Genomic DNA, 24,199 nt, shown 5'->3' with positions numbered 1-24,199 from the left:
TGTTTCCTATCACAGGTCTGTCGATTAAACAACTTTAGTATTAATCATTGTAGTTGCATGTAATTGAACAGGTCACGACTACAAACAATGAGGGACACTATGCCAGTGCTTCTCAATGATTTTCTGTTACACCCCCTAGGAGAAAGATACTAACTTGGACCATTGTAAACACATTGGCAGAACCTTGCATTGACATTTAACCATGCTAGCAAACAAAAAACATAACTGAGGCGTTCATCAAAGCACCTTTTTAGGTGCTTTGAAGAACTTTTTGGCAGTTTTTTTTTAGATGTAATTTTTGTTACCAGGAATTTGCTAATTTACTTCAGACACAGTAGTTATTTGTTCAACTTCTTTACTAGTTTTGTTCTTCAAGGTTCTTCTTTCATTCATTTGGGGTATCCAACTGGTATCCCACGAGTTCAGTTAAAAAAAACTTGTGAGATACTACAGATACGACACGAGAATGTTGTCATGGAGATGATTTTTAACTAGCATTTTTGCAGAAGGTCCATAAAAATAACAGAGCACTCCTGTACCTCTGACAAAACACCCCACACCCACTAAAACAATCTGGTGTATGCTATCCAGTTTAATGATAAATGCACTGATTAATATATAGAGGAAACAAAACAACAACTATGCCGACGTGCAGTATAGCATAGATGGGCAAACTCGTCAGGCCACAACTCAGCTGTCTACCTGCACCTCATCAAGAAGCATCACTCCTTTGAGAACAAAAATGCACAGATTCTGCACATGAGGACGGATGGTAAGAAAGAGGATTGAGGGAAGCCATTTACTTCAACGTTCAACAACCATCCTTGAACGGAGGAGGTGGTCTGCAACCCCACCTGGCTCCCACATAAGACACTGTCCTTGCAACCCTTCCTAAAATACTTTGCGGTTTAGCCTCCTCCAATAAATAACAGGATTAAAAAAAACATTCTGGTCACAGATGGTCCCTTGTGCCATCTGTTTAGAACTAAATGGAATAATAACCTGGGTGATCACAGCTGCCAAGACCTCCTAGGACAGTGGTTCTCAAATGGGGGTACGCGTACCACTGGGGGTACTTGAAAGTATGCCAAGGGGTACGTGAGATTTTTTTGAATAGTCTAAAAATAGCAACAATTCAAAAATCCTTTAAAAATATATTTATTGAATAATACTTCAACAAAATATGAATACAAGTTCATAAACTGTGAAAAAATATTCAGTGTGGACAGCTAAATTATTTGTGGACATGTTCCATAAATATTGAGGTTAAAGATGTACTTTTTTCTGAAGAAATGTTTAGAATTAAGTTAATGAATCCAGATGGATCTCTATTACAATCCCCAAAGAGGGCATTTTAAGTTGATTATTACTTCTATGTGTAGAAATCTTTATTTATAATTGAAACACTTGTTTATTTTTCAACAAGTTTTTAGTTATTTTTATATCTTTTTTTCCAAACAGTTCAAGAAATACCACTACAAATTAGCAATATTCTTATACAATTTAATAAATCAGAAACTGATGACATAGTGCTTTATTTTACTTCTTTATCTGTTTTTTTTTTCAACCAAAAATGCTTTGCTCCGATTAGGGGGTACTTGAATTAAAAAAAAAATTCACAAGGGGTACCTCACTGAAAACAGGTTGAGAACCACTGTCCCGGACATGCGGAGGACATCAAACCGCCATGTTGTTTCATTCAAAATATAATAAGGAATGTTGAAGTTAGAAGAGGAACTACGATTATAGCCTTCAAACCGTCTGTGTACATAGATATCAGGAAAATGGATCTGTCATGCTATAACATCAGACAATGAAGATTAGATTAGATTAGATTAGATTAGATAGTACTTTATTTATTCCGTCAGGAGAGTTCCTTCAAGAAAATTAAAATTTTCAGCACAATCCCATTCAAGATCAGACAAACATTACAGGGGGACAGAACAGGATCGCTGACGGGTCAAGCCGTCTTCCAGCGCCCCTTACAAAAAGGATGAGATACAGGTAAACAAGTGGGGGGGAATGGGAGAAAAAAATAGAAGATTAAAATAAAATAAAAAAATCGGTCTAAGCCTGGGCCCTGGAGAGGAGGTCCAGACTGAGGCCAAGGGAAAAAAACAACAACAACTCATAGCCATAGTACACATCCCTCTCACATGTGTGTAAGAGGGAAACATGAAAGAACCCGCTCCGGCGTTGAATTCTTACCTGTCCCCAGCAGTGATACACTTGCAATGAAATGGGCTGACAGAGTGTAATTTATCTTTTAAAATATTGATTTTACTTGTTAGTCTAAGTGAATAAATAGTGTACTTTTTCTTCATTAGTGTTGGAAGATGTTATCTTAGAGTGTTATTGTCACTTTAGGAAGCTCTGCACACAAAAGATGTACAGTAAGTATTAAGAGTGGGTGATACTGGGAATTTTGGTATCAATCCAGTACCAAGTAAATACAGGGCGAGTATAGCCAATACTGATACTTTTGACTTGAAATGTCATGATTATAAATGTCAGGATATTTGCCTTTTAGTAACTGATTGACAAAAGATTTAAAACTGCCAAGTCCATCTGATCTTTACCCCAGCTGTGTTCCAGTGTGTGAGTCAAATGTTGTATAGTTAGGTATTATTATTAATATTATATCATTGTAAGAAAATTGTAAAGTTAACAATTACAACTTAGTTTTGAAAGAATGTTGTGCATTGGCTGTAAATTGTCTTGTTTCTGACTGATCAAAATCCCGCCCCCAAGAAGGACGTCGAGAGTGTTTGCCAGAGACCTCATCATGCTCATTAAGAAAACATCTTGAGAGCAGTGGTGAAGGAAGAGCAAATACAGACCCTGGCCCATCCAGGGCAGCTGCCGTTTTTAACCCTTCATCCAGGACCACAGTCATACAAACTTCTGTGTCATCAAAAATTCAATGGTAGTTCAATAGTTCAAAGTACCAGTTTTGCACAAACACGCAGAGATCATTTCCACGCTTTTTAAGGGGGGAAAGGATGTTTGCAACCCTGCAAACAAAAGGCGCTCGCAAATTTGTTAAGTCTATGTCTGCAACCATTGCATCCAACTGCTGTACAGTGAAGTCACTGACATGCTGTTTTCTATTTTCAAACAATCATTATAAATCAACTAAAGACTGAGACCTAGACTTCCCTTATTGTCATTCAAATTTGAACTTTATAGTACAGATAAGAACACAATTTATTTGCATTAGCTCATTGTAGTGCAGGAAAAAAGAGCAATAAGGTGCAGCTATAAATAGATTTATTTTACAGATAAATAGATTGCACTTTTGCATATGCATTCAAATTTTCGGATGTATGTTATATTGTCTTTATAGTCCAGCAAGTTAGTCCATTTTGGGGAGGAATTGAGGGGATTAACATGATGCGTTCAAGAGTTTAAGACCTGAGGGAAAAAGTGACCACAATGCAATAAAATATAGATGGCGTTCTCGATATAGCTACACGTGATACGGTGGAAAAATACTGTGAGTCATTAGAAAAGAAGTTTCTTTGTCGTTATAACGCGCAAACAGCCGTAATTGGATGCAAGGATCCCTATTAGATTGACAAATCTGAATGGCAGAAACCATGCGAGACATCTTCCCCAGTATCTCATACACAGACTTTGTGAACTACTTAATTGTTCAACCCAGCCCATTTTACACATTGAAAGTTTTTCAAAATTATAAGAGTCAAAAGAGAGTTGTTTGTGACGTTTATGTTTATCCGTATAAACCCAGTGGATATTGTGTCATAAAGCCCGTCTAGAGTAATGGACTCTCCGAAAAGATCCGACCAAAGTTCGACTCGGATAAACAATCTAATGTCATCTCAGCACACTGTGAGTGTAAGGCAGGATTGAAAGAATGTTGTTCTCATGTAGCTTCACCTTTGTTTTGTCAATCAATGTTTATTTGTATAGCCCTAAATCACAAGTGTCTCAAAGGGCTATATAAATAAATATAATATTTTATATGGAGGCTACAGTCCGGATAAGTGAAGTAAGCCCTATTTTTCACCAATACAAGTACCATCAACGTTCTTTCCGCCAGGCACATTTACGTGAGGCTGTTATTTATTTTAGATTCTTTTTGACTTTCAAAATGTTATACCTGAAATGATCTGAACAAACATAAAGTCGTCAGCACGTCAGATCTCGGTTGATTGTAGAAATCCTTGAATTTTTTTACTTGGACAGTAAAAATAAAATACATATACTGCACGCAAGTTTTTCTACCTTTTAAACCATAATACCATCTAATAATGCAACAAATACTATACAGTAGTATCATACATTCCAAAAATTATTTTTGTCAAAATAAAAAACACAAAACGTTTAAGATCTGCTTGCAGCAATCTACCTATCACATAAACTGTAAAAATAACAAAAGATTTCATGACACAGTTCTAGCAAATGAGATGCCAGTTTTCTACTGTAAAATTTCTGGTGTTTTTTACAGCATAGTACTGGAAATGGAAAAACAGTAATACGGTGTAAAAACCACTTTGCTGTGAAAACCGTTGAGGCACATATTTGTTTTTTACATCCATCCATCCATTTTCTACCGCTTATTCCCTTTCGGGGTCGCGGGGGGCGCTGGCGCCTATCTCAGCTACAATCGGGCGGAAGGCGGGGTACACCCTGGACAAGTCGCCACCTCATCGCAGGGCCAACACAGATAGACAGACAACATTCACACTCACATTCACACACTAGGGCCCATTTAGTGTTGCCAATCAACCTATCCCCAGGTGCATGTCTTTGGAAGTGGGAGGAAGCCGGAGTACCCGGAGGGAACCTACGCATTCACGGGGAGAACATGCAAACTCCACACAGAAAGATCCCAAGCCTGGATTTGAACCCAGAACTGCAGGAACTTCTTATTGTGAGGCAGACGCACTAACCCCTCTGCCACCGTGAAGCCTTGTTTTTTACAATGTACGTAAAAACACTTAGTTTAACTGCTAGGCCACCAGCTAATAGTTAAAATTGCCACCGTACAACAGTATTTACAGTTGCAGTGGATATTTAAATTGAGTCTTGGCCAACCTTTTAGTTAAGACTTTTTGAATGTTATGTACGGATGTGTTGTTTGTAAAACAGGGTGTTTGTGATGCGTCAGTGCATTAGCACTGCGTAGAAGTGCTTGTAGTTAGCGCACGTTGCATTTTGCATGTTGCATGTTGCATGTTGCCTGCTGCTCATGCTTGCTACTGTCTGCTTTCAGCTACTGCCACCGGCTAGCCCTCCTTACGGGGGGTGAAAAGAGGAAACGAGTGCGTAAGCCTCCTCTTGCCGGTACACAGCCTCTCCACCACCAAGACTCCTACAGTGCCTCCTCGCGGCCACACACGGTAACTGTGACCTCGCAGTCTCAGGCTAAAATGTAGGGGATCTCGGAGCAGCAGTGGGCCCCAGAGGCGAGGCGTGCAGGCCCACCGGTGTGTGGACACGCCCTGGCATCCGCCAACCACTTCCCCATCTATGGGTCAAATAGTTGTCATCCCCCCCTCACCTCCACTCGCTGCCTTGTGGTACCTTTGGGAGAAAGAAAGGCTACGGGAGAAAACCCAGACAGAAAATCATGAGTGGAGCCCCTGAAGCGACTGGGTGTCATTCCTGACCCCCCGCCGGCAGCTCCTGCAGCCAAGCCGATGCCAGATGTATTGCCCTGCTTTTCTCTGGACCACATCGACACAGCCGAAAGGGGGATCTTGATGTCTGGGCAACCCAAGATCTCCATACTTTCTGCCCAAACTTGCGCCACGGAGAGGTCACTCCAGCCTCTCCCCAAAAGGGAGGAAAAACACGGAAGCTAGCAGTCTTAAGTTCCTCCCGATTGACGCCAACTTCGACGGTGGGAGAAAGCATTGACTCAAGAAAGAATGAACTCCCCCCGGGCGCAACCCATCGTCACTACTGACGGACGGATGCCTATGATGACTCCTCGTGGACGCTTCTCCTGCCACACGTCTTACACTGAAAATTTGGCTGAGTTGGGCATTTCATTATTTTTGTATAGTTTTGCATAGTCTCCCTATGCTTCAGAGCACTCCCCAGCTGCTGTCGCCTTTCTTTTATTTTTTTAATCCCCGCATTAAATACTTTAACCTGCACACTACATCCTCGGCTTTCTGCACCATCGGAAGACTTTTTGCTGTCATGCGACGCCAGCGTTACACAATGATGAAAACTCAAGTTATTTCATTGACCCACACGTGAGAGTTTTGTCTTTTTAATGAGTTGCAACAAAGATACACAGAACAGATCATATAGAACTGGTCATAACAGAGTGTAGTTTGCATACAACACACACATCTGTGGTTAACGCATTTAATGCAGGGGGTCTAAGGATAAACGTGATGTGAGAGTGATTGTCTGTCTTCGTCGCCTGGATGCTTTGTTGTGTTGGTGACCCTTTTATGGACACAGATCTGGGGGAGAGACCATTACAGACCATGTGTGATTATGTCAAAGTAAGACAGAATAGGAAACATCATACCTGTGGTGCTTGCTGGATAGTATAAACCTTTAGTCAAATTGAGGCATGCGATCTGCTTCTTGACAACCTCCAGGTGGGCGGGATCAAGTGTTCCGGTCTTTGCTGTTGCACACAGAGACATGAACGTGAACCCAATGAACTCTTTATCAAGCACAGTGTTTTGGAAGTAAACTTAAATCGGGGTGCAGTGAAGAGTAACAGGAAAATATAGGCTTACTTAAGAAGTAGAGGTATTTGCTTTTTCTGGTTTCCCCTTCAGAAGTCTTCACGGCCATTTCGTCGACGACAAAGAGGCAGTCAGGACACGTCTTCAGGAATTGCTCAGAATGCTCTTCATCAGGGGCATCAAACGAGGCTGTACAATGTAAACATTTTAAAAGAACTAGCATCGTTCAATATGTATCCATGCATTCATCGAGTACTGCTTCCAAAGTTTAGGGTGGGTACTAGTCAATTGATAATCACACCAAGAGTTATCAAATCCCATGCTGACTGCAAGGTAGTGAGTGGGCTGTGGGTTAGGAGCAGAGGTAGGACCAAGTCATTGTTTTGCAAGTCACAAGTAAGTCTCAAGTCTCGAGTCAAGACAGGCAAGTCCCGAGTCAAGTCCAAAGTTAAGACTGTAAAGTCTAAAGTCAAGTCCCAAGTCCTGCATTTTGAGTTTCGAGTTCTTTCAAGTCCTTTTTAACCACAGACTAATATATTTACACAGATTGTGTATGCTTTTAAAACACCTGTATTTATGTATTAAAACAAGTGCATTTGAAATTGCAGGGGAAAAAATAGTGCTGACATTGCACTTCATAATAACACTATTAACCAGTCATTTAAAAAATTCAAGTCATTCATTTACAGAAGAAACACATTTGAAAAATCAAGTGAATCTTTACTTATTTGCACAAAAGTGTTAACATTGTATTTCCATGGCATATTGCATTGTAACAAGTTCCACAGCAGTTTCTATCCTGTTCTTACCTTATCTCATTGATCTCATATCATTCTGAATGTGTATTTATGTGTGCGTACACATGTAAAACATAACAAATACATGAACATAACAATGAACAGAGTTGTACTTTTTAGATGTCATAGCCTTATGCAATATGTACACATATTCTTAATATAGTATACATTTTAACTAACCTTTATTTGACTCTTTTTGTCTTTTTGTAGGTGGCTAAAATACGCTGTGCTGCTGACCGCCGTCTAACGTTACTGTGTGTGACACATTGACTAACGTCACGTTTTGTGTAGGTACCTCATGCAACCCTGCTTAAAAAATATCACTTGACAAAAAGTATGAATAAGGTAGCAAACAGCAGTGGACGCAACAGATTGCCATGTTTGCAATGACATTATAACCATTGGCTGCTGTGACGCGAGCAATTTGACCGCCATCTTGATGTGGTGATGAGGAGTCGGCGAGCAGCCTAAACTGACAGTTGGCAGGTTGTTCACCGTTTTCATGCTCAAATGAGCGGACTGTTGAATATAGGAATCCGGGGATTATTTTTCACGAGTAAGATTTAACATTGCCGTATTATTGGTTGTATTTTGTGAAAAGAATATCATCACAGAGTTGAGAAGGAGCAAAGCTCTTCAATATTTGTATGTGAAAATCACAAAGAAAACTTCTGGGGGAGGATGACGCCCCTACAAGGGTTTGGTTTACAAACTTTCAGCCCCACCTAAGACAAAATTCACCAGCCGCCACAGATTATGATGCATTCTCATTTTAAGCAAAATATAAGACAATACTTTCTTAACGGTATAATTGTAACCATATAACCATATATTGTAAATACATATAAAACAATTACTCTAAACATGATCATTCGAGGGAAGAATGTAATACAAAATGTCAAGACAGAATAAACTCTATGCTGCTGCAGCAACAGAGATACAGTCTATAGATATATACAGATATTTAATGTATTCATACATTGTTTATGTAAGATATTCACATGTAAATATAACCTAATCATATTGTTTCTTCAATTTAAAAATAGTTGACCGTTTTTCCCCCCTTCTCTGGGATCATGTTCCCAGATTTGATCTCGGACTTCTAGTCACTTATAGCATATAAGAATATTCTATTACTGTTAAGCAAACTATGAATGATAAAACATGTGTCCTTTATCATAGCTACACGTATGACAAACAAGGGGGTGAAAATCAGTAGTATTCAGTGAGGTAAGATGAATTAAATACACTGACAGTTCATTGCTCCTGCCAAATGAATTGCCCTGAGTGGAGCGGATCACCACTCCAAGATGGCGGCCCCGTGTCTCGTCAGCGCCAGCAGGCAGTAGCGCTCAATGCTGCTTCTATTTATAAGATGTCTATGGTTCTAACGTTAGCAGTGAGTTTATAGCCTCACTCATTTAAATACACAGCAAATAAAAGTCACAATGCTTAGCCAATAAACGTTAGCTTACATTCAAAACTTACCCTTCTTTGTGCAATTTCAAATGTCGAACGGAGTTGGAAGTTGTTGCGTCTCCGTCTGTAAAATTCCACCTGAATGCTTTGCATACTGCAATTCGTTTTTTGTCGACCAAGTCATAGTTTTAATACCCGAACAAAACCAACTTTAGCATCATTTATTTCTCACTGGCACGTTGTTTGACATTTTTTCCCCATTGGTTATCCTGCAATTTGATTGGCTGAATGCTCTGGTATGAAAACAACGTAGATCGAGTTTGATTGGCTGTTGTATTGAGAGCACACATGCTGACAGACACACACGTACACAATGGAAGATACGGAGCGCTCCTGAATAACTTTTTAATCTTTGGGCTTTGGGATTCAAGTTGACTTACTTGGAATGTGCATCGATTAGTACGGCATGCTAATCGATGTTAACATGCTATTTAGGCTACCTGTGTGTACATATTGCATCGTTATGCCTCATTTGTAGCTATATTTGCATCCAGCCTTTCCCTCCACCCACATTTAATGCAAAACAAACACATACCAATCGACGGATTCAAGTTGCACCAGTGTCAAAAGATGCGAAAGTCCCTCGTTTGTTCTGGACATTTTACCGACGATAGCGATGCTACGACAGAGATGTGTGGATATCCTGCGACACTCAAAGCAGATGCATTGGGGAAAGTGGCAAGTCTTGTCAAGTCACAAGGCTCACGTCCAAGTCAAGTCACAAGTCATGGATGTTAAAGTCTAAGTCGAGTTGCAAGTCTCTTTACATTTTGTCAAGTCGAGTCTAAAGTCATCAAATTCATGAATCGAGTCCAAGTCATGTGACTTGAGTCCACAACTCTGGTTAGGAGTGATAATACTATCACTGTTATTCAGTTGCACGCAGGGGCCTAGCACCAAATTCGGACAAGACTCCACAAGGACCCCCATTTCCCGCTGCTCTACACACACTCGGTACTTTCACATGTATTAAAATAATGATTATTGCATTGATTTGGTTGAAACTATTTTTTTAAAAACACATGTAAATACCTTAAATCGGTTTTTGACTTTTTAAAGACAGAATTTATATGTCCAGACCGAATCTAGATAAAGCCCCCTAAATAATTTGGTTTTATTTTGGAAAAAAATCGGCCAAAACATTCAAAGTGGTCAGAATATGATTATATGATGTAACCTGGCATTATTCACTTATATATGGTAAGAAATAGTGTTGGATGTACTTCAGAGTATAAACTAGATATTAGTTGATACATGATCACCATCAGTAGATAATACAAATGATAATGCATTAATGTTATTATTACGATTATACTACTAACAGTGCAATATTGTGGGCATTGACTCTACCCCTGTCTTTAAAACCTAATGACTTTCTGTTTCTAATTTAAAACCAAAGGTCTTTGAACTTACCACAATTATGTGCAATGAAATGCAAAAGTGTAACTTGTACATAACTTTTTCCTACGCAGCCACAGATAAATGTATCATGTTTTCAGCATTTACCTCATCATTGTTCTAAATGCTGCTTCGCTGAGTGAATGCTTAAAGATGAGATTTGATTACGGTACGTCTGTGTTGAGTAAAATGTTCCAAGTGCGGTTTGCTGCTGCTATCCAGGTGGAACAAACCCTTTTGCATTATTGATAGCGAATGTAGGGAGTCTTTGATAACCTTAATGTGATTCAAGACACCTTATTATTGAATGGTCATGGCTATATTAGTTTTATTTTAAAGGGGAACATTATCACCAGACCTATGTAAGCGTCAATATATACCTTGATGTTGCACAAAAAAGACCATATAATTTTTAAACCGATTTCCGAACTCTAAATGGGTGAATTCTGGCAAATTAAATGCCTTTCTGTTTATCGCTCTGTGGCGATGACGTCAGAATGTGACGTCGCTGAGGTAATACAGCCGCCATTTTCATTTTCAACACATTGTAAACATTGGGTCTCAGCTCTGTTATTTTCCGTTTTTTCGACTGTTTTCCGACCTTGGAGACATCATGCCTCGTCGGTGTGTTGTCAGAGGGTGTAACAACACGATCAGGGACGGATTCAAGTTGACTTACGTGGAGTGTGCATGCCATGCTAATCGATGCTATCATGCTATTTAGGCTAGCTGTATGTACATATTGCATCGTTATGCCTCATTTGTAACTATATTTGCATCCAGCCTTTCCCTCCACCCACATTTAATGCCAAACAAACACATACCAATCGACGGATTCAAGTTGCACCAGTGTCAAAAGATGCGAAAGTCCCTCGTTTGTTCTGGACATTTTACCGACGATAGCAATGCTACGACAGAGATGTGTGGATATCCTGCGAAACTCAAAGCAGATGCATTTCCAACGATAAAGTCAACGGAATCACAAAGGTGAGTTTTGTTGATGTTATTGACTTATGTGCTAACCAGACATATTTGCGCACGGCATGACTGCCAGCTAATCGATGCTAACATGCTATTTAGGCTAGCTGTATGTACATTTGTAGCTATATTTGCACCCAGCCTTTCCCTCCACCCACATTTAATGCCAAACAAACACTTACTAATCAAACAGATTTAAGTTGCTCCAGTGGTCAAAAGATTTAATCGTTGGTTGGAAGGCGATCGCCGAATTCGTCTGCGTTGCCTTTGTCCGTCGTGATATGGCTCAATAGCTTCAGTTTCTTCTTCAATTTCGTTTTCGCTATCTGCCTCCACACTCCAACCATCCGTTTCAATACATGCGTAATCTGTTGAATCGCTTAAGCCGCTGAAATCTGAGTCTGAATCCGAGCTAATGTCGCTATATCTTTGTGTTCTATCCGCTTTGTTTTTATTGGCGTCACTATGTGACGTCACAGGAAAATGGACGGGTGGATTTACAGATAGCGAAAAACAGTCACTTTAAAACCTTTTTTCGGGATATTCCATTATGGGTAACATTTTGAAAAAAACTTCGAAAAATAAAATAAGCCACTGAGAACTGATTTTTATTGGTTTTAACCCTTCTGAAATTGTGATAATGTTCCCCTTTAACATTGTAATAATTTACAGGCTAAAATGACAGGAAAAAAATCTTCAAACTTTACAAAAGCACAGGGGCCCATCTATGCTTGGGGCTCTGGTACAACATCCCCACTTTGATGAGGTTTTTATTGGTTGTGGTTTGAGCGCCGTTAAATATTACATTAAATGAAAGTAACTGTTTATGCTGTTCTATTGCATGCAACTGGCTTGTGAAACCTGTTCAAAAATGATTTTTCAAATTTGTAGGTTTTACTAAAAATAATGGAGTGCTTATATTTTAGGAAATGAAAATAGTAACAAACAGCTAACTCATTAAAAAAGTAGCACTGATCAATACATTATCAATACCACATGTCAAATCTCTTAGAATATACTTACACACAACTGCTGTAGCGCTTGTAAAGGTTGAAGTCAAATTTTCAGAAGTGCATTCTCCAGCTATTCTGGAGAGAGAGTAAAATCCTTGTCATTTCGTTAAAAAGATTAAATTAGAGTAAATAAAATGATTACCCTTTGTGTTTCCAAACATTGTGGTATGTGTCACTGTTGGAACCCGGTGAGAATTCAACCCAGGAGCTGTGAATTTTTTTTAAGTTCTCAATGGAATGGTCACAGTCTGATGTTCCAAGAGTAAAAATAAATTTTCCAGATAGCTATGGACACATACAGCAACATAGAGACAAATGTGTTTTCAAGGTCAGGGTTCTTTATAAGCCATGGAAAGCAGATACAACTTGGATGAAACATACCAGGCTGCGATCCTCCAAAGGAGTTGTGAGCTCCTCACAGGTGGGATCTGACGCAGTAGTCAGAGAGCAGAGAGCCAGCAGACCCAAGCACAAGTGAGCCAACATGATGACAAGTGAACACTGGCTGAGAACAGGAAGACTGTGCATGGATGGGACCTTTTATACAGAAAGAGAACGAGACAAACAAAAGAAGGTAAACAAAGACTTAGGACCTTGTCCTTGTTTGTAATGGCTGTTTAATTTAGACTTGCAGGGGTGGCCGACCAGAGACTAGGTGTGGTGAAATTTGTCCTGTGCATTTGACCCATCCCCTTGATCACCCCCTGGGAAGTGAGGGGAGCAGTGGGCAGCAGAAATTAAGTGAAACTTCATTACTACCATCCCTTATTATATGATTCGAATAATAAGTTTTCTTATCATCATTATTATATAGAATAACACATTTACCGCTCTTATTAAAATATATAATAGATAATCCTTCACCCACTTTACACTTTTTTTTGCTATATATATAATTTTTACTGTTTGTAGTTCCACAAGATCTTTGAATTTCAATAGTTTTGAATGGAAGAAAAGTGTATTTGTGTGATCCCTATATCCTGCTTTATAAAACACCCGTATTGCTTTCTTCTGCAGGGTTATGAATGGATATAGTGTGCTTATGTAATTATTGTCCCAAGCTTCTGCACAGTAGGGCAAGGTAATGGCATTCATATCTCTGCATGACAATGTTTGAACTTTCTCTACCTATTTATTATTGAACTGTGGTACTGAGCCTTTTAAACATTCCACATTTGCGGACAATCAATCAGAATTGGTGATGAAAGAATATACCATAGCGATGGTAATATTCAGTAGTGCATTGTAATTACCTGACGTGTGCTGCAGAGGGCAGTGACACACATGCCTGCAGTATTAAACCGAGTCTCAGTGGTAGCGAAGACGAAGACAAGTTTGTTCGAACAATCTACCTCTTTCATATCGCCACTGCAATTACAATGCACTTCCTTTCAATCTGGCAGAGAGCATTTATTTTGGTAGAAATATCACAGAATATTACAGCATGATCATATTTTGGGACGATTTTTCGTTGTTTTGTTAGTTCGACCGGATGTGAAGCGTAGCGCTATTATTGTGAAGCTGCCAATTGTATGGGTATGAGAAAAGACTAAACATGTTTTGGCGAGAATCTCAGATAAAAGTGACTACCTTCCTGGTTTCTGCAGAGCGTTTATTCCATCGTACTATTACAGTTGGAGTAACGATCTACAGTTTATGTCTTCAATTCATTTAACTGTAATTCAAACATGGACGTGAAGCTTCCCCTCACTCCAAGCAGCAAAGCACGCTCAGCGTTTGCTCCAACGATGTCGTCTCACGGCGATTAAAGGTACGATTGTCTGGTCTGGCGCAGAACGACTTGCTATGGTTTTGGATCTGAAATTTCCATAAGGTTCCCCCTTTTTTTGCATTTCTGCTAGCTGTTTTGGAGACTGTGGCTTAACAGTAATGGACGCCATTAGCTACGGAATGGGCCAAGGGTCGACGACGATGCATTTATTTTGCTGTACTAGAATATTATGAAGCGTATGGAACTCAAAGTATAGTCTACATACAACGCACACATCTGTGGTAAACGTTTGCAGTGTTTCATGCAGGAAGTCTAAGGACAAACGTGATGTGAAGGTGACTGTCAGTCTTCGTCGCTAGGAAGTTCTGTTCTAATGTTGACCCTCTTCTGGACACAGATCTGGAGGAGAAGAGGAGCATGACAGACCATGTGTGATTATGTCTAAGTAAGACAGAATAGCAAGCATCTTACCAGTGGTGTTTGTAAAGTATAAATGTTTAGTGAAATTGAGGCATGTGATCTGCTTCTTGACAAGATCCAGTGTTCCGGTCCTTGCTGTTGCATACAGAGATGAGTGATCTCACAATGAACTCCATTGAAGTCTTTATCAAGCACAGTGTCTTGGAAGTAAGACTAATTCAGGGTGCAGTGAAGAGTAAGAGGAACATGTAGACTTACTTAAGAGGTACAGGTATCTGCCTTTTCTGATTTCCCCTTCAGGAGTCTTTACTGACATGTGATCGACGATGAACAAGCAGTCAGGGCATGACTTCAGGAATTGCTCAGAATGTTCTTCACTAGGGATATAAAACGTGGCTGTACGAATTAAAACATTTTTTAAGAACTAGTGTCATTCGATATGTAGCCATGCATTCATCATGTACTGCTTCCCAGGTACAGGGTGGTTACTGGTCAATTAATAGTCACACCAACAGTTATCAAATCCCATGCTGACTGCAAGGTAGTGAGCTGTGGGTTAGGAGTAATAACACTGTCACTTTCTTTCACTGACAGGCAGGGTTGTAGCACCAAATTCTGGGACCCCATACACAAGACTCCAAAAGGGACCCCATCCCACTCGAAACATAGAGTCACTGGCCCACACACACTTGGTGTGTTAACATGTACTAAAAATAATTTCAGTAAGTTTTTTTACTTTTCAAAGATGGAATTAATATGTCTAAAACATATCTTTTTTTTTTTTTTTTAAACATATCTTGATAAACCCCCCTAAATATTTAGTTTTTTTGGGGGGGAAAAAAACGCGCCAAGAAATTCAATAAAGAGCCACCGCAATAGGTTTTTATATTTTATGAACATAAAATATGGCATTATTCACTTAGGTACGATCTTTAATTCTTTTTTTCTTTACTTCAGAGTGCAAACTAGATATTAAAATGCCTACTGAAATGAGATTTTCTTATTCAAACGGGGATAGCAGTTCCATTCTATGTGTCATACTTGATCATCTCGCGATATTGCCATATTTTTGCTGAAAGGATTTAGTAGAGAACATCCACGATAAAGTTCGCAACTTTTGGTCGCTAATAAAAAAAGCGTTGCCTTTACCAGAAGTAGCAGACGATGTGCGCGTGACGTCACTGGTTGTAGGGCTCCTCACATCCTCACATTGTTTACAATCATAGCCAGCAGCAGCAAGTGCGATTCGGACCGAGAAAGCGACAATTTCTCCATTAATTTGAGCGAGGATGAAAGATTCGTGGATGAGGATAATAAGAGTGAAGGACTAGAAAAAAAAAAAAGCCGAGGGCAGTGGGAGCGATTCAGATGTTATTAGACACATTTACTAGGATAATTCTGGAAAATCCCTTATCTGCTTATTGTGTTACTAGTGTTTTAGTGAGATTATATGGTACCTGAAAGTCAGAGGGGTGTGGCCACAGTTGTGGTGACCGCCAGTGTTTCTGAGGGAAGCCAGTTGACATGTGGTCGGGAACCATGTTTTTCTTGACCGCTCTGTTCCATAGTAAAGCTTCACCTTCAGGAATTTTAAACAGGGAAACACCGGCTGTGTTTGTGTTGCTAAAAGCAGCTGCAATACACTGCTTCCCACCTCCATCTTTCTACTTTGACTTCTCCATTAATAATTGAACAAATTGCAAAAGATTCAGCAACACAGATGTCCAGAATACTGTTTAATTATGCGAATAAAGCAGACTATTTATAGCTTGGATTAGGCTGGAAAAATAATGTCCGGTACAACAGGTGACGTCAAACGCACGCGTCATCATACGCGACATCATACCGCGACGTTTTCAACAGGACACTTTGCGGGAAATTTAAAATTGCAATTAAATAAACTAAAAATTGGCATGTGTTGCAATGTTAATATTTCATCATTGATATATAAACTATCAGACTGCGTGGTCGGTAGTAGTGGGTTTCAGTAGGCCTTTAACTGATACATGATCACCATCAGTAGATAATACAATTGATAATAATGCATTATTGTTGTTATATTATTATAAGCGCATCTCGTGGGGTTTGAGTCTGCCCCTAACTTAAAAAAAAACTAGTTTCTGTCTTTTTCTAACAAAAATCAAGGGCTCTTGAGTGTACCACAGTTGTGTGCAATGCCAGTATAAGTGTAACTTGTACATAGCTTTTTCCTATTCGATATGTAGCCATGCATTCATCATGTACTGCTTCCCAGGTACAGGGTGGTTACTGGTCAATTAATAGTCACACCAACAGTTATCAAATCCCATGCTGACTGCAAGGTAGTGAGCTGTGGGTTAGGAGTAATATATATATATATATATATATATATATATATATATATATATATATATATATATATATATATATATATATATATATATATATACACATATAGATTTATTTTATTTTTACCCTCTTTCCATCACCTCAACCTTGATCAAAATGCTGGTGCTGTGTGTGAATGCTTAAAGGTGAGCGTTGTTAACCTTTCGTCCGTGTTGAGTCAAATGTTCCAAGTTAGGTTTACTGCTAACCAGGTGCATCGAACCATTTTGCATTTTTGATAGGGATTGTAGGGAGTCCTACACATTCTTAATTTTTACATTAACATTTATGACGTTTCTTATAACTTACATAGGTAAATGACAGAAAAACAAATCTTCCAGCTTTACAGAAGCCCAGGGGCCAGTACCATCATTGCTAGAAGCAAACCCGGTAACAAAGTGAAGAAAATACTTGAATTGAGGTCAACACTATGTCTACCAGTTGTGGTTTGACGGCCGATAATTATTATATTTTATGAAAGTAATTGTTTATGCTGTTCTATTCTATACAACTGGCTCGTGAAACCTGTTTAAAAATGATTTTCCAAATTTGAAAGTTCCTTAAAAAACTAATGCATTGAATTGCATTTTAGGAAATGGAAATAGTTTTGGGGGGAAAGTCACAACTAAAAAGGAGCACTGATCACCACATTATCAATAATTTCAAATGACAAAAGAGGCAAATACATGTCACACAACTCTGTAACAGATCTCTTAGCATATACTTACATACAACTGCTGTAGCACTTGTAAAAGTTGAAGTCAGATTTTCAGAAGTGCATTCTTCAGCCCTTGTAAAGAAAAGGTCAAATCATTGTTATTATTGTGTGATCCATTTTTTTCTTCAAAAATATTAAATCAGAGTGAATGAAATGATTATGCTTTGTTTTTGCCAAACATTGTAGTATGTGTCACTTTTGGGCCCAGGTAAGAATTCAACCCTGGAGCTGGTGGTATTTTTAAGGCCTTCAGTGAAATGGTCATTGTCTGATGTTCCAAGATGAAAAATCCATTTTCCAGATAGCTATGGACACATAAAGCAACAAATTCACAAAGTATGTTTTCAGGGACAGGGTTCTTTATAAGCCATGGAAAGCAGATACAACTTAGATGAAACACCAGGCTGCGATCCTCCAAAGGAGCTCTGAGCTCCTCACAGGTGGGATCTGACGCAGTAGTCACAGAACAGAGAGCCAGCAGACCTAAGCACAAGTGAGCCAACATGATGACAAGTGAACACTGGCTGAGAGCAGGACTGTGCATGGGTGCAATAAAGAGGACATGTTGTACGGAAAACAAAATAGTAAACAAAGACTTAGGACCTTGTCCTTGTTTGTAATGTCTGATCAGTTTAAAGGGGAACATTATCACAATTTCAAAAGGGTTAAAAACAATAAAAATCAGTTCCCAGTGGCTTGTTGTATTTTTGGAAGTTTTTTAAAAATTTTTACCGGTCTTGGAATATCCCTAAAAAAAGCTTTAAAGTGCTTGATTTTCGCTATTTGCGATGCGACTATCCATTTCCCTGTGACGCCATACAGTACTGCCAATGTAGACAAACAATTGCGAATACCACAGCAAGATATGGTGACATCAGCTCGGATTCAGACTCGGATTTCAGCGGTTTAAGCGATTCAACAGATTACGCATGTATTGAAACGGATGGTTGGAGTATGAAAGTATTGAAGAAGAAACTGAAGCTATTGAGCGAATAGCTATTGACGCTATTCATAGCCATAGCATGGCCGAATAGCTGCGTTAGCATCGCCGGTAAAATGTGCGGACCAAACGATCAGGACTTTCGCATCTTGTGACACTGGAGCAACTTAAATCCGTCGATTGGTAAGTGTTTTTTTCGCATTAAATGTGGGTGGAAGGAAACGTAATATAGTTGCAAATGCATCTGCAGGTTATCCATACAACTCTGTGCCATGTCTGCTTTAGCACCGCCGGTAAATAGCATGTTAGCATCGATTAGCAGGCAGTCAACATCAACAAAACTCACCTTTGTCTTTTTGTTGACTTTATCGTTGCAAATGCATCTGCAGGTTATCCATACATCTCTGTGCCATGTCTGCTTTAGCACCGCCGGTAAATAGCATGTTAGCATTGATTAGTGTAGCATGTTAGCATCGATTAGCTGGCAGTCATGCCGCGACCAAATATGTCTGATTAGCACATAAGTCAACAACATCAAAAAAACTCACCTTTGTGATTTTGTTGACTTTATCGTTGCAAATGCATCTGCAGGTTATCCATACATCTCAATGCCATGTCCGTCATCGCCGGTAAAATGTGCAGACACTCCCGCACATTCAATGAGGGTCCGGCGGCAGACACTTTCGCATCTTCGGGCCAGTGGTGCAACTTGAATCCCTCCCTGTTAGTGTTGTTACACCCTCCGACAACACACCGACGAGGCATGATGTCTCCAAGGTTCCAAAAAATAGTTGAAAAAACGGAAAATAACAGAGCTGAGACCCAATGTTTACAATGTGTTGAAAATGAAAATGGCGGCTGTATTACCTCAGCGACGTCACATTCTGGCATCATCGCCACAGAGCGATAAACAGAAAGGCATTTAATTTGCCAGAATTCACCCATTTAGAGTTCGGAAATCGGTTTAAAAATTATATGGTCTTTTTTCTGCACCATCAAGGTATATATTGACGCTTACATAGGTCTGGTGATAATGTTCCCCTTTAAAGGAATGATGTTTGTTTAGTGTTTCTTCCAAATCAGGGTGCTGTCACAAACACGCGTCTATGTGGTGGTTGTGAAACTTAGGATACATGGACAGGAGGACAACATGCAGGTAAGAGTCTTTTAATTATGGCAATATTAGTACAACAGGGAAGTGCACAAAAGCAAACGCAAGCTTCACATCCAAAGTGAAGCAAACATGAAACAACATAAAGCCAACATGCAACGCAGATAGTTAGTAACTCAATCTACCCAATGACCGTATTTTCCAGATCATTGGGCGCATTGGATTATAAGGTGCACTGCCGATGAATGGTCTATTTTCAATCCTTTTTCATATATAAAACGCACCGGATTATACGGTGCATAAAAGGAGTTATTCTAAATTTTTTTTCTAAATTGAAAACAGTAAAAAGGCAATAAAATGCGAGTAAGTTGGACCTGTTTCCAGTGAGGGGTGGACTCCGCCAAGGCTGCCCTTTGTCACCGATTCTGTTCATAACTTTTATGGACAGAATTTGTAGGCGAAGTCAGGGCGTTGAGGGGATCCGGTTTGGAGGCTGCAGGATTAGGTCTCTGCTTTTTGCAGATGATGTGGTCCTGATGGCTTCATCTGGCCAGGATCTTCAGCTCTCACTGGATCGGTTCGCAGCAAAGTGTGATGCGACTGGGATGAGAATCAGCACCTTCAAGTCCAAGTCCATGGTTCTCGCCCGGAAAAGGGTGGAGTGCTATCTCCGGGTTGAGGAGGATACCCTGCCCCAAGTGGAGGAGTTCAAGTATCTCGGAGTCTTGATCACGAGTGAGGGAAGAGTGGATCGTGAGATTGACAGGCGGATCGGTGCGGCGTCTTCAATAATGCGGAGGCTGTATCAATCTGTTGTGGTGAAGAAGGAGCTGAGCCGGAAGGCAAAGCTGTCAATTTACCGGTCAATCTATGTTCCCATCCTCACCTATGGTCATGAACTTTGGGTATAGACCGAAAGGACAAGATCACGGGTACAAGCGGCCGAAATGAGTTTCCTCCGCCGGGTGGTGGAGCTCTCACGTAGAGATGGGGTTAGAAGCTCTGCCATCTGCGAGGAGCTCAAAGTAAAGCTGCTGCTCCTCCACTTCGAGAGGAGCCAGTTGAGGTGGTTCAGGCATCTGGTCAGGATGCCACCTGAATGCCTCCCTCTGGAGGTGTTTCGGGCATGTCCAACTGTTGGAGGCCACGGGGAAGCCCCAGGACACGTTGGGAAGACTATGTCTGCCGGCTTGCCAGGGAACGCCTCGGGATTCTCACGAAAGAGCTGGACGAAGTGGCTGGGGAGAGGAAAGTCTGGTCTTCCCTGCTTAGGCTGCTGCCCCCGCGACCCGACCTCGGATAAGCGGAGGAAGATGGATGGATGGAAATTGAAAACACATCCTTGTGGTCTACATGAGATGTAATGCTGGTTCTTTGGTCAAAATGTTACATAGATTATGTTTTACAGATCATTTTCAAGTAGCTTTCTGACAGTTGCTTCCGAAAACATATCTGGATAAACCCCCCTAAATATTTGGGTTTTTTTTGGAAAAAAACGCGCCAAGAAATTCAATACAGAGCAACCGCAATAGGTTTTTATTTTCTTATTCAAACGGGGATAGCAGGTCCATTCTATGTGTCATACTTGATCATATCGCGATATTGCCATATTTTTGCTGAAAGTATTTAGCAGAGAACATCAACTATAAAGTTTGCAACTTTTGGTTGCTAATAAAAAAGCCTTGCCTTTACCAGAAGTAGTAGACGATATGCGCGTGACGTCGCTGGTTGTAGAGCTCCTCACATCCTCACATTGTTTCCAATCATAGCCACCAGCAGCGAGCGCAATTCGGACCGAGAAAGGGACAATTTCCCCATTAATTTGAGCGAGGATGAAAGATTTGTGGATGAGGATAGTGAGAGTGAAAGACTAGAAAAAAGAAAAAAAAACAGAGGGCAGTGGGAGCGATTCAGGTGATATTAGACACATTTACTAGGATAATTCTGGAAAATCCCTTATCTGCTTATTGTGTTACTAGTGTTTTAGTGAGATTATATGGTACCTGAAAGTCGGAGGGGTGTGGCCACGGGTGTGGTGACCGCCAGTGTTTCTGAGGGAATCCACGCAGCTGCAGGAGGACGCAAGCTCCGCTCATGTCTACGGTAAGAGCCGACTTATTACCACAATGTTCTCACCAAAACCTGCTTGTTGACATATGGTCGGGTGTCTCAAGAAGGCAAGAAGGGTAGATAAACACACACACACACACACACACACACACACACACACACACACACACACACACACACACACACACACACACACACACACACACACACACACACACACACACACACACACACACACACATTAAGACAAACATCAGAGTCTCTTTTTCAAGTGTGAACTTGCCAAGGGAAGGGGTGAACACATGTTACACAACGTTGCAACAAATAAATAAAACAGTACATACTAATGAGGAAACTCAAGAAAAAACAGCAGATCAACAGTGAACAAAAGTGTTACCTTCTTCTAACAAGCATGACAACGAGTAAGTTTTAAATGTTGGTGCTATCGTGTAATTTTCTTCTTCTTCTTTCTTTGAATGGCAGTTGGCAAGCAACCTTGTGTTGTGCATTACTGTCACTCTCAGAAATAAAGTGTGAATATGATACCCTACTCCAAATTATCTTACTCAAGCCATTTTAGCTTGGATGACCACCATTGGTTTTTACTGCCGGAAAGAAGTCACACGAGCCACATCCTGCCACTAACCCCTTCCATCTCGATCCAGCCACAAATCAGACCATGCCTTACCACCAAAAGATTCATGTTGATACGCTCATGGATCGTAGCAATGACAGCGTCCTCTCTGCAACGAAGTCAGGCCAAAACTTGGCCAAGACTTGCCTTGTGTTGCGTCCATAGGCTCAGGGCACTGATAAGTTTGATCAATCATGGCTCGCCGCGAAAGCCATACTTAATTATCATTAAACAAAGAGATTGAGGAAATATAAACTTGAGGAATGTCAAGTGTGGTGTGTGGCATTAAAAAGTGTGAGACTTGGCCACAGTGTTTGTTTTGACGGATGTTTTTAGTTATAGTATTTTGACCCTATGTATTTTAGTTTTGGTCATATTTGAGTCATTTAAATTAATGTAGTTTCAGTCCAGTTTTAGTCGACTAAAATGACAGTAAATTTTACCGGTAAAATATAAAGTGTAGCAGACAACACATCTTTGAAGTTGTCTTGAAAGCACTTTTATTAATTATTATTGCTGAGCATCTCATAAACTAAATTCACAAGAAGACCTGCACTCCATGCACAAAGTGACGGATAGGTAAACATTAGTCTTTGATGACGTAGACGTAGACGAAGTATTTTAGAAGACTGTGTACTGTTGGTCTTGGTCACAAAGTTTACACGCCAGAAGACTCGTATTGTGAAACTGGAAGACATACAAAAGACTTGTGTGTGATCAATGTTCGCATTCAAATCAAAATACATAGCAAAATGACCAGTTATGTAGCTTACAGACTGGAATGTTAACCTTTAACATTAGCTTATATATTGTATCAAGTATACACCATTAATGAACTTGCGCAAACATAATATATTGGTGTGGAGGGGAGAGTGGCCTTCGGGTCTGCTGCGGAACGGGGTGCATGGATGGCCCAGGTGGGCCTTGTTATCTAATCACCTGTCGCCTTTATTAGCAGCAGCCGTGATAAGACGAGTAGTTGGAGTTGGATGTGCTACTGAGAGACACAGACACAGAAAAGACACTTTGCTGAAAAGCGAAAGACTTTGCACGATTGGAGGAAAAATAAAACAGTGGTATACCCAGAATCCCGGGCTCTCTTGGCAGTGTGTGGTGGTCTGAATAACCCACTAGAGGGCAACTTCGACAATTGGATAGTCTTACAAACAAAACTTCTTCAAAGCTCAACAACGATGATGCAAACCTTCAGAGGGAAATATTTGTAGCACATTGGCTGTGTCCAATTCAGGGTCTGCATCCTTCGAAGGGCGAATTTAAAGGCCGCTTACATCACAACGCTGAAGGAAGGCTGTCCCAATTCGCTCCTCCAATTGCAGCCGACGAATGCGCCCTTTTTTTCCCTGTATTCGGAGGATGCACCGCGACAATCCTTCGTGGTCTCCCATATCCCAAGATGGTTTACGCGCCTTTCTTAAACCCGGATGTTTTTGACAATGGCGGCAAATACAAGCAGCCGCACTGTCAGCGGCAGCGAATACACCTTCAAATGTAAGTATCCTCCGCAGGCTAGACTGTCCCATATAACAACGGGTGATGCATCCTTCGGAGGTGCCTGCGAAGGTCCAGCCTTCTGATGCTACGCAGGCCGGGTCCTCCGAAGGATGCAGACCCTGAATTGGGACACAGCCATTGTCTCACACAACAATGGAAAAAACAAGATGGCTGCTCTGACTTTTGACCTTTATCAGGTGACATTGACAGCGAATAGAAAATGGGGGCGTTTCTAACTGAAATGATTTCCTTAAACCACCACCGAGGGGCTCTGTGTAACATTACAATTCAATAAGTACATTTCACACGAAACCCTATTGTGTGTTATTGTTTTAGCTGAAATGTAGCAT

At 40.4% G+C, this 24,199-nt stretch overlaps 1 protein-coding gene and 1 long non-coding RNA gene across 2 annotated transcripts; both read right to left on the bottom strand.

Moving 5' to 3' along the window:
• Nucleotides 1-6,234: 6,234 nt before the first annotated feature.
• Nucleotides 6,235-12,882, bottom strand: LOC133556422 (uncharacterized). Its single transcript, XM_061906333.1, has 6 exons — nucleotides 12,727-12,882; nucleotides 12,488-12,630; nucleotides 12,356-12,420; nucleotides 6,732-6,869; nucleotides 6,515-6,616; nucleotides 6,235-6,446 (listed from the first exon to the last, which is right to left on the bottom strand). Exons 1-6 carry the CDS (start codon nucleotides 12,871-12,873, stop codon nucleotides 6,433-6,435), a joined length of 609 nt encoding a protein of 202 aa, XP_061762317.1. The 5' UTR covers nucleotides 12,874-12,882; the 3' UTR covers nucleotides 6,235-6,432.
• A 9,933-nt stretch (nucleotides 12,883-22,815) lies between these two features.
• On the bottom strand, nucleotides 22,816-23,988 carry LOC133555704 (uncharacterized). Its single transcript, XR_009807381.1, has 3 exons — nucleotides 23,420-23,988; nucleotides 23,277-23,334; nucleotides 22,816-23,024 (listed from the first exon to the last, which is right to left on the bottom strand). It is a non-coding gene; the product is annotated as an uncharacterized LOC133555704 (long non-coding RNA).
• Between the last annotated feature and the right edge of the window lie 211 nt (nucleotides 23,989-24,199).

The sequence above is a fragment of the Nerophis ophidion genome, linkage group LG07 (assembly GCF_033978795.1).
Source record: "Nerophis ophidion isolate RoL-2023_Sa linkage group LG07, RoL_Noph_v1.0, whole genome shotgun sequence".
NCBI lineage: Eukaryota > Metazoa > Chordata > Actinopteri > Syngnathiformes > Syngnathidae > Nerophis > Nerophis ophidion.
Note: the sequence above shows the minus strand (reverse complement) of the source record. Positions and strands in the feature narration are given on the sequence as shown.